This window comes from Lutjanus erythropterus, chromosome 4 (assembly GCF_056507025.1).
Source record: "Lutjanus erythropterus isolate fLutEry1 chromosome 4, fLutEry1.hap2, whole genome shotgun sequence".
Taxonomy (NCBI): domain Eukaryota; kingdom Metazoa; phylum Chordata; class Actinopteri; order Lutjaniformes; family Lutjanidae; genus Lutjanus; species Lutjanus erythropterus.
In genome coordinates, this window is record NC_139320.1 from 19,917,867 (window position 1) to 19,935,753 (window position 17,887).

General features: G+C 43.0%; 1 protein-coding gene across 1 annotated transcript; it reads right to left on the bottom strand.

The window, feature by feature from the left end:
- Positions 1-14,064: 14,064 nt before the first annotated feature.
- On the bottom strand, positions 14,065-17,492 carry LOC146328319 (zinc finger CCHC domain-containing protein 12-like). Its single transcript, XM_084716380.1, has 2 exons — positions 17,154-17,492; positions 14,065-16,500 (listed from the first exon to the last, which is right to left on the bottom strand). Exon 2 carries the CDS (start codon positions 15,846-15,848, stop codon positions 14,196-14,198), a length of 1,653 nt encoding a protein of 550 aa, XP_084572506.1. The 5' UTR covers positions 15,849-16,500; positions 17,154-17,492; the 3' UTR covers positions 14,065-14,195.
- Positions 17,493-17,887: the final 395 nt, after the last annotated feature.

A 17,887-nucleotide genomic window follows, 5' to 3' on the forward strand; every position in this document is an offset into this window, starting at 1 on the left:
CCAAAAAAAAAAAAGTAACACACTACACTCTAATATTCCATTGGACAGCCTTTAGCTTTGATTATGGCATGTCATGGCATTATTTCTGAGCCTCGACCTAAGCAACTAAAGCTACCCGAGATCATAACACTGCCCCCACAGGCTTGTACGGTAGGCACTAGGCATGATGGATGCACCACTTCATTCATCTCTCTTCTTACCCCGATGCCCCCATCACTCTGGAACAGGGTAAATCTGGACTCATCAGACAACAGGAATTTTTTCCATCGCTCCAGAGTTCAATCTGTATGCCCTTGCCTTGTATCCCTTGAGTTCTGCATTGTCCACGTGGAAATGCTCTTACTTTCACTATTAAGCATAGCCAGGAGTTCTATTGTTGATTTTTTACGATTTGGTCTCTCCGATCACGATCAGTCAAGATTTTTTTCCGACCACATTTCTCCCTTGAACATGACGGTTCACCACTATCCTTCCAGGTTTTAATAATGCGCTGGACAGTTCTTAACCCAATTTTAGTAGTTTCATCAATCTCCTTAGTTGTTTTCTTTGCTAGATGCAGGCCAATAATTTGACCCTTCTGAAACAGAGTCGCATCTTTTCCACAACCACAGGATATGTCTTCTGACATGGTTGTTCAAGAAATTAGAAGCTTTTCACTGCCTCAGTTAGGATTAAATAACTTGTTGCCAGTTGAAACATATTAATCACTGCAGTAATTATCCAGTGGAAGGCTTTTACCTATTTGCTCAGTTAAAGCCAGGTGGTGAATGTTTTTAGGCCAGGCAGTGTATTTTGTCAAGCAATCACCTTTGAAAAACAAAAGCTACTGTTTTGAACCAGATTCTGATTGAGAAAAAGATCATCACTGCCCAAAATAATCTGTGTTTTTGTCTCTCCCTCTATCTGCCATCACACCCATTTGTGAAAGAGATTTTATCTCATTATATCTTTGTATTTGAAGAGTGTCCTAGATACCTTTCCCCCCGGCAGTCCTGCTGCTCCACTGACCTTGTGATTGTGAATCAACCCCAGAAACCAGGTGCTATTTATACCTGGCTTTCTCCCTCACTAATGAGACCTCACCTCTGCAGCTGCAAATCCTTCTTCAAAAAGCTATCTGATTAATGGTATATTTTTATGGGACTGTATACTGTACTTTATGATTATCTTTCACCTAAGGTTATCATCTCTGTTTTATCTTAACTGCATTACGTATGATAATGAGAATTTCAGCTTCCATTTATGTAAATGATGTGCTGATTAATGGAAACATTTGGCTCTTTCAAACAGAAAATCCCTCAGTAAACAAAACATCACTGGTGGACCGGGCATAAGTATAAAACTTGGCATTGCGAAGTCTACAGTGGCACAATGTGTTAAAAAAAAAAAAAATGTCATGAAGCGCCCCCTAGAGAGTGCCCTTCCATGAAAATTTAGTTCACAGATTTGTGGGTAACACTTAATTTGAAGGGGTGTACCATAGCACCAACATGATACCGTCATAACCATGTCGTGACACCTGTCATAAACATGAAGGAGTTTACATGAATGTTTAAGCCTGTCATTAAGTGTCATTCGGTCAGATAGGTAATGTTTAATACAAAGTTGAGATGTCCTGTTGTCATGGCAACTTGATATTAATGAAGACAACAGGGAAGAAATTCTGCTATTTTAAGATTTATATCTGTAGTTCACCTTTTATAAAACATTCAAAATATGTATATTGTTTTCCTTATGAGAGGAAATAAAAACAATGGTCCTCAGGCAAGAACATTCTCATATTCTTGTCTTAAATTTCTCTAACTTTTTCTCATACAAAGGGCTCGTATTAACACACCATGTCTGATTCAACAAACACTCGTGACTTCAGAAAGCTGCGTAAATTTGTGTGTATTTGGATGCACGTGCATGAGTACACACAGTAAGGTGCGACTGATGACTGCAGAGAGGGGAGAGGGTGAAGGGGAAGTTTTTACTAAGACAGGTCAGGACAACTTGTAAATTGTGTTCGTATCTGAAAAAAAATTCAAAATACGAGAAAATTTCTCCTAATTCACTCACATGCACCACTAAAGAACAAATCTGTTTGTACGTCAGGCCCAGTGAGATGGCCTACTAACTCAGTCGAAATGAATATATTTCTCATTTAAAAGTATTTAAAATGTGTACATATTTGTCAAAATAATATAAGGTAATGTGGAAATGGCAGTAAAAATGGGCAGGCTCTGTTCATTTATGCATAGCTTTACTCTTCCCAAGATTTATTGATAAGGCCTGTTGTGGATTGGGTTGTGATAGCTCTTAAAAAGTGCGTCCCCAGAAAAAAAGTTTGGGAAACACTACTCTAGGGTGCCCTTCCAGTGGAGAAAACATGATGCAGTGAGTGCGGCTTGTGCCCTTTTTATCCTTTTCGCCCGTGATCCTCAGACAGCCTGAGCCCACCACTACAAATCATGTATTTTAATGTGCACAGACCGAAGCAACTTTGAATGTAGTATAACTGACAACATGATTGCTCTAGCTCTGAGTCCTCACAGGTCTACCTGACCTGAAGAGGATCAATTAATATTTTATCCCAACCTGAGGGGGACTTCTCCACTCTCTATATTATTATTTTTGGATAGATAGAGACAGTTTAGACAAAGACGGGAAATAACATTCAGCAGTGCTCGTATTAAAGCCATATACTGTAATGATGTCTGCATTTCACGTCTACTCACATCTTACATTTTGATTTATACAGACCTGATAGGACATGTGGCAGAACCATGTCATCTTTCCAGAAAATCTTGCAGTAAGCAAAAACAAAATAAATAAATAAATAAGTCAGTCACAATACTGTAAAGTAGTATGACAAAGGTCACAATAGATTTGTTCAGGCCAGCAGACAGAAAAGAACCTGCATAACAGCTCAGAGTGACATTTGTGATTACACAACCTTTTGAACCTCGAAGCAAATGGGTTAACGCAGCAGGTTGACTTCTACTGAGCTGAAAAAACTAAAAAAAGCTGTGGGCGAAGACACCGTCAACCTGATTCTCTACATTCTGTTGTTCCGAATTGATATGATAGATCCATCCTGCATTGTGTGCAACTCCTTGAACATGCTGGTAATTTTTGAGTAATGTTTATTATCATCACTTCTGCTGTGTGTGCAGTTATGATCTGGAGTTAATCTCACACACTACTGGACTGATCAGCCTAAATTTTCTTATGCACATTCATGACTGTATGCTGAAGGACTTCTGTCATCCAGGACTTTTGGAAAAACCTTGAAAAACATTTTCTATGGCTCCATGCAAAACACCTTGAGGGAAGTTCTTCACACTTGACACAAATATCCTCTTGGACTCAAGGATGAATTGATTAGATTTTGGTGGTCAAAGCATATAATATTTCACAATAATGACCCTCTCACTGTATATGATCCACTCATTACATCACTACTTACTTTTAAAAACACCAACAATTTTACACCAAATATCAATTAAAACAATTTTATTGAATTAAAAGTGATTTTATTGCTACCACAGAGTCTATCAAGTCAAAATTGCACATTTCATACAACAAGTGTAATGTGATTCAATTATCAGAATTTCATCTGTCATTCATAGCAACACAGCTTTATTAAATACTCGATTCTGATTGGTCAATTTACAGCATTCTGTGATGTCATATTCTGTTTGTGTCAATAAAGCTATTTGAATTTGTTGCTATGGAAACGTGGAATGTCTTTGATCTTCAAGACATCAAAGGCTACAAGGTATGATGTCACAGTCTGGAACCCTCCCATGTTAGTACCTTCCTGTACACACGACAGACAGAATCACAGCCGCGTTTCACACAAGTGTCCCGTTACACCGTCGAGTCGAGTTTATTGCGTCTACAGACAAACACACAACCACAGTACAGACAACACCAGTCTATCACTAAAACCCAACAGTCTTTAAGAGACTACTCCATCTTTTACAGACACTAAAAGTCCACTACAGATACATGCCTTCAGTAAACAACAGCAGTGTATCACAGACATCTACAGTTGGTAACACACAAACACAGTATTCAAGAAACACTTCCATGGAGCCAAGAGCCCCCACACACAATCCAGGGTACAACCCTGAAAATCCTCGTCAAAACCGTCCACGAGTCTTCGTCAACTATAAACTGAAGATAAGCCAATTGGAGCAACTCTTGGAGATTAAAGCGGAAAATTACCGCACTCAAAATCAAAAGCACCAAAGGATCATCAGATCACAGAGGGCAGAAATACGCTCTCTCCACATAGACCTTGTTTCCAAAATGGATGACTTGGATACCATCAGGTACAACAAGTATGAGGAGAAGCTAAATTTTGAAGCAACACTGAAGAAGGAGAAGCAAAAGTTCTCAGAGCTGAAAGATCAGATGCTCAAAGTCCAGGAAGAGAAGCAGAGGAGTGTTGCCCTGCAGAATGAGTTGCAGCAGAAGGTGGAGCAGCTGCAGACAGAGAATGCAAAACTGCAACTCTGTGGAAAATGTGAAAAATATGAAGAGCTAATAGACAAAGAGAAGGATGAGAAGGACCGTCTCTCTCAAGAGCTCAACAAGGCCAAAAATGAGGTTTTGAGCATCGAAGCTGACAGTCTTCGAACCTATGAATCTTGCCTTCAACAGTCCGTCGATATGCGGTGTAAGTTCATGGCAGACCTTGCTGAGACAAACCTGAGCTGGAAGATGAAAGTCAACAAGCTGCGGGCAGAGAAAAAAGAACTTCAGGAGCTCTGTCTGAAACTGAACCACACAAGAAAAGGTTTCCCGTGCCACAAGACCAATGTTAAGACTAAACAGACAAAAGCAGGGAAAAAGATCCATATGAAACGTCAAAGAATTATAAAGAAAAAGAAGAATAAGAAAAACAATCTCTCTCAAGAGCTCAAAGACACCAAAAATGAGCTATCCAACACCAGAGCTGTCCAGAGCTCCGAAAACATGCTTCAGTTATTCAACACTGAAGACAAGGAAATCAGAGAGGACCTGACCTGTGAGACAACAGTGGAACAGCCACCGGCAGACGAGGTAAGACTGGCCGTGGAAGGACAGAACAATGAGACGGCAGTTACCCTGCTGGAGGAAGGAAAGGAAATCAAAAACAAAACAAAAGAAGAGAAGAAACTACAAGAAGGGGAAAAGGACATTAAACAGAAAGCAAAGGAGGAGAAAGAAGAAATGAAAAGTAAAGCAAAGGACGAGAAAAAACAGAAAGAAAGAGAAGAGAAGGAAAGGGAAGAGAAAGCAAAACTGGACGAAAAAGAAATGAAACGTAAAGCAAAGGCTGAGAAAAAACAGAAAGAAAGAGAAGAGGAGGAAAGGAAAGAGAAAGCAAAGGAAGAGAAAGAAGAAATGAAACGTAAAGCAAAAGATGAGAAAAAACAGAAAGAAAGAGAAGAGAAGGAAAGTAAACTAAAAGCAAAGCAAGAGGAAGAAGAAATGAAACGTAAAGCAAAGGACGAGAAAAAACAGAAAGAAAGAGAAGAGGAGGAAAGGAAAGAGAAAGCAAAGCAAGAGGAAGAAGAAATGAAAAGTAAAGCAAAGGCTGAGAAAAAACAGAAAGAAAGAGAAGAGAAGGAAAGTAAACAAAAAGCAAAGCAAGAGGAAGAAGAAATGAAACGTAAAGCAAAGGCTGAGAAAAAACAGAAAGAAAGAGAAGAGAAGGAAAGGAAAGAGAAAGCAAAGCAAGAGGAAGAAGAAATGAAACGAAAATCAAAGGACGAGAAAAAACAGAAAGAAAGAGAAGAGAAGGAAAGTAAACAAAAAGCAAAGCAAGAGGAAGAAGAAATGAAACGTAAAGCAAAGCAGGATGAAGAAGAAATGAAAAGAGAAAGAAAGGAAAGAGGAGGAAATGAAACAGAAGGCAAATGAATGAATCTAAATTACCCCCCACACACACACACAGACACACAGACACACAGAAACACCTCCATCTTGTTTTTGTGTGGTTGATACGTCCCCCTTTTGTCTGTGTGGTTTTTCTCCCGGTGCTCAGGTTTTGTCCCACAAAAAAAAAAAAAAAAATCAATCAGTCAATTAATAAGTAGACTGCTGCTGGTGGTGGTTCTAAGGCAGGGCAACACCAGCTACTTCCATCTCCACCACTTCACCTCCTCTTCTTCCACCTTCTCTCCATTCCCCCCTCCATCATTCCTCCCCCACCCCCCGATTCCTCATCCCCCAGCCCACAACTACAAAAAATTAACATTTCACATCCTACAACAACATTACAGGGCAGCACATACTGAACACTGCAGCCCCACAGAAACACCTCCATCTGGTTTCTGTGTGGTTGATGTATTCTCCGTATGTCTGCGTGGGTTTTCTCCTGGTGCTCAGGTTTCCTCCCACAAACAAAAAAAAAAAAATAATAAATCAATCAATCAATTAATTAATTCAATAAAAATTCAACCATATTTCTGCATATGTCTGTCTCTTTGAATCAACATACACGGTATAAATACAACTGTGCTGGTATCAAACACTGATTTTTTTTTTTTAATTATTGATGGTTTAAACAACACTTAAGTCCTATAATGGACAGAATCAATAGATAATTCCAAATGGTATATGACAGAAGCTGGTTCTGTAATAGTTACAGGCGAAATTTAACTAAATAAATTCACCTAACTGTAATTAAGTACAAGTTTGAGGTATTTGTACATTACTTTGCCCGTCAGTCACTTTTGAATTCTTTCTATATTTCTAGGTATATTGTACTTGTAGTATATTTATTTATCTGTCAGCTACAGCTACAAATTTAGATTTAAGATGAAATAACATATACATTCATGAAATATGACACATTGTAAAGATCATAAAAATCAGTTGTGTCTCCTCATCATGATTCAGATGATTTTGAGAACATCTCACATGGTTTCATTTTGGTAACTGTTCAAGACCCAAGGAGGTCAAAATAGATCATACTGTGTCCAAAATATAAAGATATTGTAGTGTATTACTAGTATTCTTTAAAGGTTCTACAAGGAGTTTTTAACTGGTTATGAAACAGTCTCAGTTTAATACTGATGCCTCTATTTGACCTACAGTAAACAAGACCATCAGTGAGAAGATTGGTTATATCATTTTATCTTAATACCTGCTACTGAGTTGAATAATAGAGGTCACCAGAATGAAAAAAAGACGGTTGGGAACCACTGGACTAATCTAGCTAACTGTAAATAGTTAAGTGATAATGCAGACTCACTTTATATTAGCCCACATATTACAAAGGTACTTATGATTTGGCACAAAATCTTAGTTTAAAAAATATTTTGTTCAATTGAAAGTGATTTTATCGCTCTTCCAGGGTTTATGATCAGTCTATGTATCCATAGCAACGGTCTCAGAGTGACAGCAACGGTCTGTTATTCATGGTTAATGTGACGCTTACATATGAAGCCAAATAATTTCCTTAAAGTGTCCCTCAACACAGTTTTTTATGATTTTATTTAACATAGTTAAACAGGAAGTGCACTGGACTTTTGACACAGTTCTTTAACACCTGAGGTTTTAGAGCAGGGGTATTCAACTAAAATTCAAAGAGGTCCAGTTAGAGAAAATTTCCTAAAGCAAAGGTCCAGAACATCATAAAGTCTAACTTAGTAACTAACTAAGTAAAAACACTAATACCACAATTTAAAAATACCTAAGTAAAGAATGTGAGTTTTTTTTCCATCACAGCAGGTCAGTGATCAGTGTTTCAGTGACTCTCTGTGGTTCAGTGAATAGTGTTTTATTTATGGCGGCCCACCACATTAAAAACATCGACACCACAACATGATTTTCTATTTTTGGAGCTGCGCACCTTTTTTGGTCGCGTCTAGAAGGTAACTCTTTATTTGCACAACTCTCACAAGTTTTGTTTCTATAACCCCTCTATGCCCGATGAGACTACAGGTAATATTTAGTTTCAGTTTCAGTTTGGACCCGTATCAGAATCTCTAAGGTAGCACTCATGGAGTCCTGGGTGGAACAACAACATTGAACACTCTCACACAAACTTAGCTTGCAAAAACTGTATTGCTGGTTATCAACAAGAACAGTATAACATTTCCCCTTTTAATAGAAATATGAAAAATAACAAACTGCGCGCAAAACAAAAGAGAATAAAAAAATAAAAAAAATAGAAAATTGTGTTGTGTTCAGTCTATATTGTCTTTTCTTTCTTTTTATTATGAGCTCAATGTTTTTTCGTTGGGGCCCTTTTTTTCCTCTGTGTTTCTCTATTTGTCCTACCACACCGCAGGCCTGGGAGGTAAGTTCAGTTGTCCTCCTTTCCTCTGTTCCGGCTCACCATCTGGTTCTCGGGATCCCTCAGTCCAGCAGGGGTCTGGAAGCCGCCAAGTGGCTACCCAGAACTGGCATCTTCTCTCTTTAGCGTCGACTACTGGTGGCTCTGATGTCCTCTCTTTCAACATCAAGTGTCACCGAATCTCATCCTCAAAAAAAACCTGACCTGGAGTAGAACAGGCCACATTCATTCATTTGAATTAACTTAAATCACTACAGGCCATTAATTCTTTGTTAAAATAAATAACATAAATATGAGCTATAAATGTAATTAAATACATTAACAAAAAGAAAAGAAAATAAATAAATAAAAAAATAAAAAAAATAAACAATTCTCACTTTTCCTTATAGGTCTCAATTCTCTAGTGTTAATTAGTTGAAAATACTCAAATAACTCAAAATAGCCTTTTTTCGACATAAATTCTTATCATAAAAGGATAACATAAGGCTTCACCCTCTTTTTCCTACATACACACAATGCATACGCACACATGGCACATGTACACACACGCTACACACCCAATATGCACATACACACCGCGCACACACACACACTCACACATACACACCGCGCACACACACGCACCCTCACACATACAATAGCCTAGCATTTCACCTGGTTTAGCCCACCCTGTTAGCCGTTAGCCTGTTCGTTAGCTCTGCTTTTAGCTGAGGTCAACACACAACACACACTCTCATAGCCTGCTATCCTGGCGGCTAGCGCACGAGGCGCTATATTAGCATTTAACAACTAGATTAGCGCCGCAACTAGCACTACTTTTACTCGACGCTTGTTCCTCAAAATACACATTTAACTCACCGCCGAGTGGGCGACTTCAAACACGAACTCCGTAGGTTCAGCTTGGAGTGGATTTTGACCATTTCACTCAGTTTCATCCGCTTCAGGATGTCTTTTCTTCTCTGCTAATCCGCTTTTCGTGCAGCCGAATGGTGTGGCGTTCCTTCTCGCTCTATCTATTCCCCAAGGTGCTGCGCGCAACTGCTACGCAATTGGCCAGTGACGTCATGACGCATCACACTCTCTGCTCCGTGCGGTGCAGTTAACCCTATAAATGCCAGCTATCTCTCACTCACACACTCATTTACACTAAATAACGAACTTCTATTCACTTTCCTTTTTAATTTAAACACACTTTATGAAGCCTGGGCTACACTCTCCCTCCCTGAGCTCATGTACGTCCCTGGACATGGCAAAGGCTGCGTAGTTACTACCTGGGACCCTAAGGAAGGGTAGCCTGCAGGATCTTCTTCCAAAGTAACAACTGTGGATAAGCCACGAAGAAATGACTGCATCATAGCTAACAATGGGCTGCCTAGCTCTGTGTATGTGAGTCTGTTAGGTTGGTCCCTAGTCCGTGTTGAGCGTCTGACGGAGTTAACCTGTTCAGGCTCGTGTGTTTCAGATGTAGATGTGCCTACTGTCTCGTCACCAGTGTCACCCAGAACATCTGGAGGTTCGTCACACTGTGTGTCAGGGACGTCACTTTCAGTCAAGTCCACTGGTTCAGCCGCTGCGGCTAGGTCAGTGGTTTCATGTCCGATGTCACTAGGCTGACTGTCAGGCTGGTCAAGTGTCAGGGGGACGTCTGCAGTACAGTCAGGCCTAAAAGGTTGTTTGTCACTTTCTGGTAAGTACTCAACACGTTGAACACTTGGAGAGCCCTCGACAAGATGATCAAGTGGAAGTTTCTGACACTGTGTCTCTCGCTCAGGGGACACCCCTGGATCCAAATGAGTGATGCTCTGAAAAGTTGGGACATGATCCCTAAAAGGATCTCTGAACCAATGGACTGGGATGATTTCATCTTCCTCCTCGTCCGAGGGGATTGTTTCATCTGTGGAGGGGTTTCCACGAGTGGACGGCTTACGCTTGTACTGTGGGACCGGGTGGTTGTACTCTGTAGGTAAATACCCACATGGAAGTAGTAAGTCCCTATGTAGTGTTCTCAAAGGACCCTCACGGTTCTCAGGTTTGACCGTGTACACAGGAAGTGTACCAGCTCTCCTGACCACAACATGAACCGTTGCTTCCCATTTATCAGAAATTTTGTGTTTCCCACGTAAGCGGACATTTCTGATAAGAACTCGGTCTCCAACATCCAAGTCTGAAACTGTCACACGCTTGTCATATCTTGTTTTGTTTTTGTTTGCTGTTTTCGCAGCATTTGTTGTTGCCATCTTGTAGCTCTCCTGCAGCCGCGACTTAAGGGTCTGAACATACTGGGAGTGCGACACGTGCTGACCTCCATGCACAGGCAACCCGAAAGCAAGGTCCACCGGTAAGCGAGGCTGGCGACCGAACATGAGTTCGTATGGCGTGAACCCCGTCACCTCATTCCTTGTGCAGTTGTACGCATGGACTAAAGGCTTTACGAACTCACGCCACCGAAACTTCTCTTCACTCTCCAAAGTACCAAGCATGTTCAACAAGGTGCGATTAAATCGCTCGACAGGATTACCACGCGGGTGGTACGGTGTTGTCCTGACTTTGTGTATGCCGGCCACTTGGCAAAGCTCTTTGATCATGCGGGACTCAAAATCAGCCCCTTGATCACTGTGAAGTTTTTCTGGAAACCCGTAATGTACAATGAAATTGTCCCACAGACACTTCGCCACAGTTCTGGCCTTCTGGTTGGGCGTTGGCATAGCAACTGCGAACTTGGTGAAATGATCTGTGATGACGAGGATGTCTTTTGTTCCGCTGCTGTCGGGTTCCAAGGAAAGGAAATCCATACAAAGTAACTCAAGAGGTCTCGTGGTGTTAATGTTGACTAATGGCGCCGCTTTCTCTGGCAATGCCTTTCGGCGCACACATCTGCCACAAGTTTTCACCTTCTGTTCAACATCTGAAGCCATCTTAGGCCAAAAGAACCTCGTTCTGACAAGATCTAAGGTACGATCAGCACCCATGTGTCCCATATGATCATGTAGGCTCATCAAGACCATGTCACGAAGCTCAGCTGGTAAAACCAGCTGATAAGAAGTGTGAGAGCCGACCTGCCGTCTTCTGTAAAGCACATTATTGCGGAGCTCAAGACGCGGTAGCTCTCTCAGCAAGAGCGGGAGCTCTGGAAGTTCACTCCGCAATGGGGGAGGTGGCTTCTCACCGGACTCAAGTTGGTGAATGGAATGTCTCAAGCACTGATCTGCCCTTTGTTTACTCGCTAACTCAGCCTCAGTCAGGTGAGGGATGAATGGCAACCCTCCAAGATGATCTTCTTTCCCATAGCTGTCCGGTACAGCTCTGGTGGAGGTGGTAAGAGTTTCGACCAAAGTAGCACCACCATCAACATCAAGATTATCACTGTAGACCAACTGCCTCTCACAAATAGCTTGAACAACGGCTTGGTCGACTGCGTCGATGTTGTCTGGGTTGGAAAGATGGTCGCGAGTGAACTGACAGATACGTTCTCTTTCCTTCTGCGACTTGGAGTCGTCCAACAGCTCGCCATGGGGTCGGCGCGACAGTCCATCGGCGTCTGCATTTTGTTTTCCAGGTCTGTACACAAGTTTGAATGAAAAGGCAGACAATGTGGCAAGCCATCTATAACTCGTTGCGTCGAGCTTTGCAGTGGTCAAGATGTACGTTAATGGATTACTGTCCGTAACCACGGTGAAGTGATTCCCATAGAGATAATCACAAAACTTTTCGGCGACTGACCACTTAAGCGCCAAGAACTCTAGCTTATGAGCTGGGTACCGGCTCTCACTTCTCGACAATCCTCTGCTCGCATACGCTATCACACGAAGTTGACCTTCCTGTTCTTGGTAAAGAACAGCACCAAGGCCGCTAGTGCTGGCGTCAGTGTGTAGCACATATGGCTTTTGAGGATTGGCAAAGCCCAAAACAGGAGCGGTGGTAAGTGCTTCGATGACTTGCTCAAATGCCTGCTGACAAGCAGATGTCCAACGACCTCCGAAGGACTCCTTTGGGTCGTGGTAAGTCCGACCAGTTGATGATTTCGGGCTAACTTTCTTTCGTGGAGGTGGGTACCCAGAGGTTAGGCCGTGTAAGGGCTTCACGATGTTAGAGTACCCCTTCACAAATCTCCTGTAGTACCCAGCGAACCCCAAAAATGACCTTAACTCTCGCAGGTTCTGGGGGACTGGCCACGTCTTGAGGGAAGCGATTTTCTCCGGGTCAGTTTGAACCCCGTTCTTGGAGACGACATGTCCAAGATACTTCACGGACGTTTGAAAGAAGGAACACTTCTCAAGTGAGAGTTTTAGACCAAACTCCTTGAGACGGCCAAGAACCTTCATGAGGCGGGCCTCGTGCTCTTCCAAAGTCTTTGAAAAGACGATTAGATCGTCCAAGAAGACCAAGACCTCCTTTAAATGCATATCACCCATGCATTTTTCCATTAACCTTTGAAAGGTACTCGGTGCGTTTGTCACGCCCTGTGGCATCCTGTTAAACTCCCAAAACCCCAGAGGGCACACGAATGCGGTCTTGGGTTTGTCCTTCTCTTCAACCTCAATCTGGTAATAACCAGACTTCAGGTCAAGAACTGAAAACCACCGTGACCCCGAGAGAGCAGAGAAGGTGTCTTCAAGTTTGGGAAGCGCGTATGCATCCTTTATTGTCTGCAGATTAAGCCTGCGGTAGTCGATGCATAGCCGGACTGTCCCGTTCTTTTTTCTGACTACGACAATCGGGGATGAAAAGGGTGACTCGGACTCTCTTATTACCCCCGCATGCAAGAGCTCTTGGATGTGTTTGCGAACGGCTTCAACATCAGCTGGATGTATCGGCCGAGGCCGCAGCTTGAAGGGGGTTTCGTCTGAAAGCTTGATGTGGTGCGACACTTTATCTGTCCGTCCGAAATCCAAGTCGTGTTGCGCAAACACTTCAGGCATGCTTTGAAGCTGCTCGACAATGCGCCCTTTCCAATCAGGTGGTATTGGCGAATCTCCAAAGTTGAAGCCCAAGTTTGACTTATGCGATGACTCAGCATCCACTGGTTGACTCGCCTGCTGCTGAGACAAGACACTCTGGTAAGCACTGATATCTGCAAGTTTACACCCTGCAGTGATGACAACATCATGTTCAGACACATTACTGACAACAACTGGCAACTTAAAGGGTTTCTGGTTGGGAAGATCAACCAGGCAAGACCGCACTATCAAGCCGCCAGGCAAGGAAGATGAAGACGCATGCTCGACAATAACAGTTTTCTCATTCTGGAAGCCGTTAGCTACAGCAATGCCCTCGATGACAACAGTAGTTCCAGCCGGAACGACCTCAGGGTTTTTCCCTTGTAGCTTCACCATGCCAAGGCTATTGCTAACCTGTCTGCGTCGGAGTTCAAGGATCTTGACCACAGCTTGGTAGCCGTAATGGGCCGGCTGATAGTGAGTTGACTCGCCTTCCAAAAATGTGTCATACAAGACATCCATAGTGTTGGTGCCTATAAGCACAAGAGACTGTGAGGTGGCCCTGGTATCAGGCACAACCAAAGCAAGGGTGGGTACCGTGATGGGAACACCAAGCAAAGCCTGTGGAAAAACAACGGTCATTTCAATGTAACCTAAGTAGGGTACCGTTTGTCCGTTTGCTCCCTCTACCTCAAGGAGATCATGCAATGGCTTGATGTCTTGTTCAGCTAAGTGTTGCTGGTAGAAAGAGTGGGAAACGGTGGTGACCTGTGAACCCGTATCAAGTAAACAGTTGACTTGCTTACCATTGATAGTCACTCCAGCTGTACTTCTAGTACCGACCAACCCAGAAGGAAGCTTAAAAGAGTGGATTCTTTTAGAGTGTTCTGAGATGGTGCACTTCTGAGACTTCCCTTTCTTTGAGGAGCGTGGTTGCCTCTCTGTAGCCCCTGTCTGCTCCACGACAGGGACTGAGTCTAGTTTAAAGGTAAGTCAAGGCGGTTTTGTTGTTCCCACACATACTGTCTTTCCTCTAACTGTCTCCTCTTTTCAGTCACTAAAGTCGGGTTTGAGTCGTTAGTGCAAGAGGTCGAAATGTGTCCATCCTCCCCGCAATTAAAGCAGTACCAAGGTCTGGGTTTGTTTGTGTAGTTCTTTCTTAATTGCTTTGTCATGTCGGATTTTGTGCTGTGTGATGCTGCTGCTCTGTTCTGTGTTTTCCTTGTAGCACCCTTTTCACTAAACCCCTTCGGCTTACTCTGGGAAACGAAGGTGGTCAGCTGACTCTGTAGGCTAGCTATCTGCTTCCTAAGATCATCAATATCACTAAGCTGGGCCTCTGAGTTCTCTGTGGACTCAGAAATGCATCTACTTTGTGCCTGAAGCTGAACTCTCTGCTTTGGGGGACCTACATGCTTTCTCATGCGGCTAGCCTTGGCTGCCTGCCTGTCTTCCTCAGTGCGTAGGATTAGTAGAAGTTCTGAGAACGAAGGTGGAGAATTTTTCTTCTGCTCTAGTTGTAGACTTGAGAGCAGAGCAGAGTCCCAGCACCCCCTACAAAACTGTTTGAGCAGATGTTTACCTACTTCCCCCGGTGCAACCCCCCCTCTCTTAACGGCTTGGTTAAGCGCGAGCTGCAACCGCTGCAGGTAAGCTGATGACTTCTCGCCTGGGTCCTGGAGTATGTTCATGAATTGAGCAAACAGCTCTTCCCCATCTTCGACTGCACCAAAAGCGGAATCCAGCAGCTGCAAATAAGCGGAAGGCAGTGAGTTTGAGCACAAGCCTTTGATCACGTCTGCTGCGGGTGAAAGCAAACTCTCTAGGATCCTACGAGACACCTGAAGTGGAGCCATGCTGGGATCGTTCAAGAGGAGTTCAATGTGGGAACGCCAAGTGTCATAGTCTACTTCGCTATTTGGTCTGGGGATTTTCCCGGAAAATGAGCGAAGGCGGACGGGAGCTAGCGAGAAAGAACCTGTATCCTCCCTCCTCACGATGTGTTCAACCACAACTTTCTGAACTTCTGGCGGATTAACCTCACTCGCTGAGAGGGATGGAGCTCGTCTTTCATCAGTAACTGGTGCTGACGTAGCACTGTTTACAGCGCTGTCATTCTGGGGGGTACCCGAAAGAGGACTAGTGAGCTGGGGGGACCCTACAGGAGGCTCACCGTGTGCTAAAGATGACGGCTCATCTGCAGGTTGCATACTTTCGACATCACTACTGATCTGCATCATCATTTCTCTCAGGACTGCCTCATAATCTCTGCCGCTTAAATTTGCTAGCCCTTTTAGCTCTGTCAGGTAAGTTTCAGTAACCCTGCTACCCAGCTTGGAGGTATACACACTGCTTAAAGCTTCAACATTATACACGACATTTGGATCGCCCTTGAGTGTGTGTCTGTATGGCAAGAGTGGCTGCAAAGCTTCTACAGCAGCGCCACTGGAGTACTCGACGATCAGGTTTTTGTGAAACTCGGAGGACTCATCATCAACTAAAACGGTGCGCTGAATGGCACCATACCTCTTAAGGAAGTCAATCACTTCTTCATCCTGAGCTAATTCAGTTATACCATCAACAATGACCGCGTTGGGTATTTTGACACTCGATCTCTGGATAAAATCCATGGTTCAATGAAGCAATGTTGATGTCACCTACCCTGGACTCCTGGCTGGCTCGCCACTTTTCCTATAACCCCTCTATGCCCGATGAGACTACAGGTAATATTTAGTTTCAGTTTCAGTTTGGACCCGTATCAGAATCTCTAAGGTAGCACTCATGGAGTCCTGGGTGGAACAACAACATTGAACACTCTCACACAAACTTAGCTTGCAAAAACTGTATTGCTGGTTATCAACAAGAACAGTATAACATTTCCCCTTTTAATAGAAATATGAAAAATAACAAACTGCGCGCAAAACAAAAGAGAATAAAAAAATAAAAAAAATAGAAAATTGTGTTGTGTTCAGTCTATATTGTCTTTTCTTTCTTTTTATTATGAGCTCAATGTTTTTTCGTTGGGGCCCTTTTTTTCCTCTGTGTTTCTCTATTTGTCCTACCACACCGCAGGCCTGGGAGGTAAGTTCAGTTGTCCTCCTTTCCTCTGTTCCGGCTCACCATCTGGTTCTCGGGATCCCTCAGTCCAGCAGGGGTCTGGAAGCCGCCAAGTGGCTACCCAGAACTGGCATCTTCTCTCTTTAGCGTCGACTACTGGTGGCTCTGATGTCCTCTCTTTCAACATCAAGTGTCACCGAATCTCATCCTCAAAAAAAACCTGACCTGGAGTAGAACAGGCCACATTCATTCATTTGAATTAACTTAAATCACTACAGGCCATTAATTCTTTGTTAAAATAAATAACATAAATATGACCTATAAATGTAATTAAATACATTAACAAAAAGAAAAGAAAATAAATAAATAAAAAAATAAAAAAATAAACAATTCTCACTTTTCCTTATAGGTCTCAATTCTCTAGTGTTAATTAGTTGAAAATACTCAAATAACTCAAAATAGCCTTTTTTCGACATAAATTCTTATCATAAAAGGATAACATAAGGCTTCACCCTCTTTTTCCTACATACACACAATGCATACGCACACATGGCACATGTACACACACGCTACACACCCAATATGCACATACACACCGCGCACCCACACACACTCACACATACACACCGCGCACACACACGCACCCTCACACATACAATAGCCTAGCATTTCACCTGGTTTAGCCCACCCTGTTAGCCGTTAGCCTGTTCGTTAGCTCTGCTTTTAGCTGAGGTCAACACACAACACACACTCTCATAGCCTGCTATCCTGGCGGCTAGCGCACGAGGCGCTATATTAGCATTTAACAACTAGATTAGCGCCGCAACTAGCACTACTTTTACTCGACGCTTGTTCCTCAAAATACACATTTAACTCACCGCCGAGTGGGCGACTTCAAACACGAACTCCGTAGGTTCAGCTTGGAGTGGATTTTGACCATTTCACTCAGTTTCATCCGCTTCAGGATGTCTTTTCTTCTCTGCTAATCCGCTTTTCGTGCAGCCGAATGGTGTGGCGTTCCTTCTCGCTCTATCTATTCCCCAAGGTGCTGCGCGCAACTGCTACGCAATTGGCCAGTGACGTCATGACGCATCACACTCTCTGCTCCGTGCGGTGCAGTTAACCCTATAAATGCCAGCTATCTCTCACTCACACACTCATTTACACTAAATAACGAACTTCTATTCACTTTCCTTTTTAATTTAAACACACTTTATGAAGCCTGGGCTACATTTCCATTATTTTTACTAAAATAATCAAACTCGCGCGATCTTTCGCAGGTCTAGGGTTCCCTTCTAGACACGACCCCCTCTGTCTCTGTCAAATTAATGACAGCAGACTGTAAACAGCACGATGTTTCACTCTGCAGTGTTTCACACAAAGACTTTATTTGTGTGGACACCCAGGATTGGTTTGTCGCCTCAGCATAGTTGATGAGCAACCAGGTAATACACCATGTCATGTCTTCTCAGGATGGCTCCAGGACCATGTGTGCAGTTTACCCCAGTGGCCTGCACTGATCATAACCCAACGAAGCATCTTAGAACACAGCCTGAATGCAAAACTGCATTTTGCAGAATGTATTGCATCTTCTTCCACATCTCTCTGGAGT

Coding starts and splice junctions, on each gene's coding strand:
- LOC146328319 (XM_084716380.1), bottom strand. CDS start 15,848: ATGGATTTTATCCAGAGATCGAGTGTCAAAATACCCAACGCGGTCATT.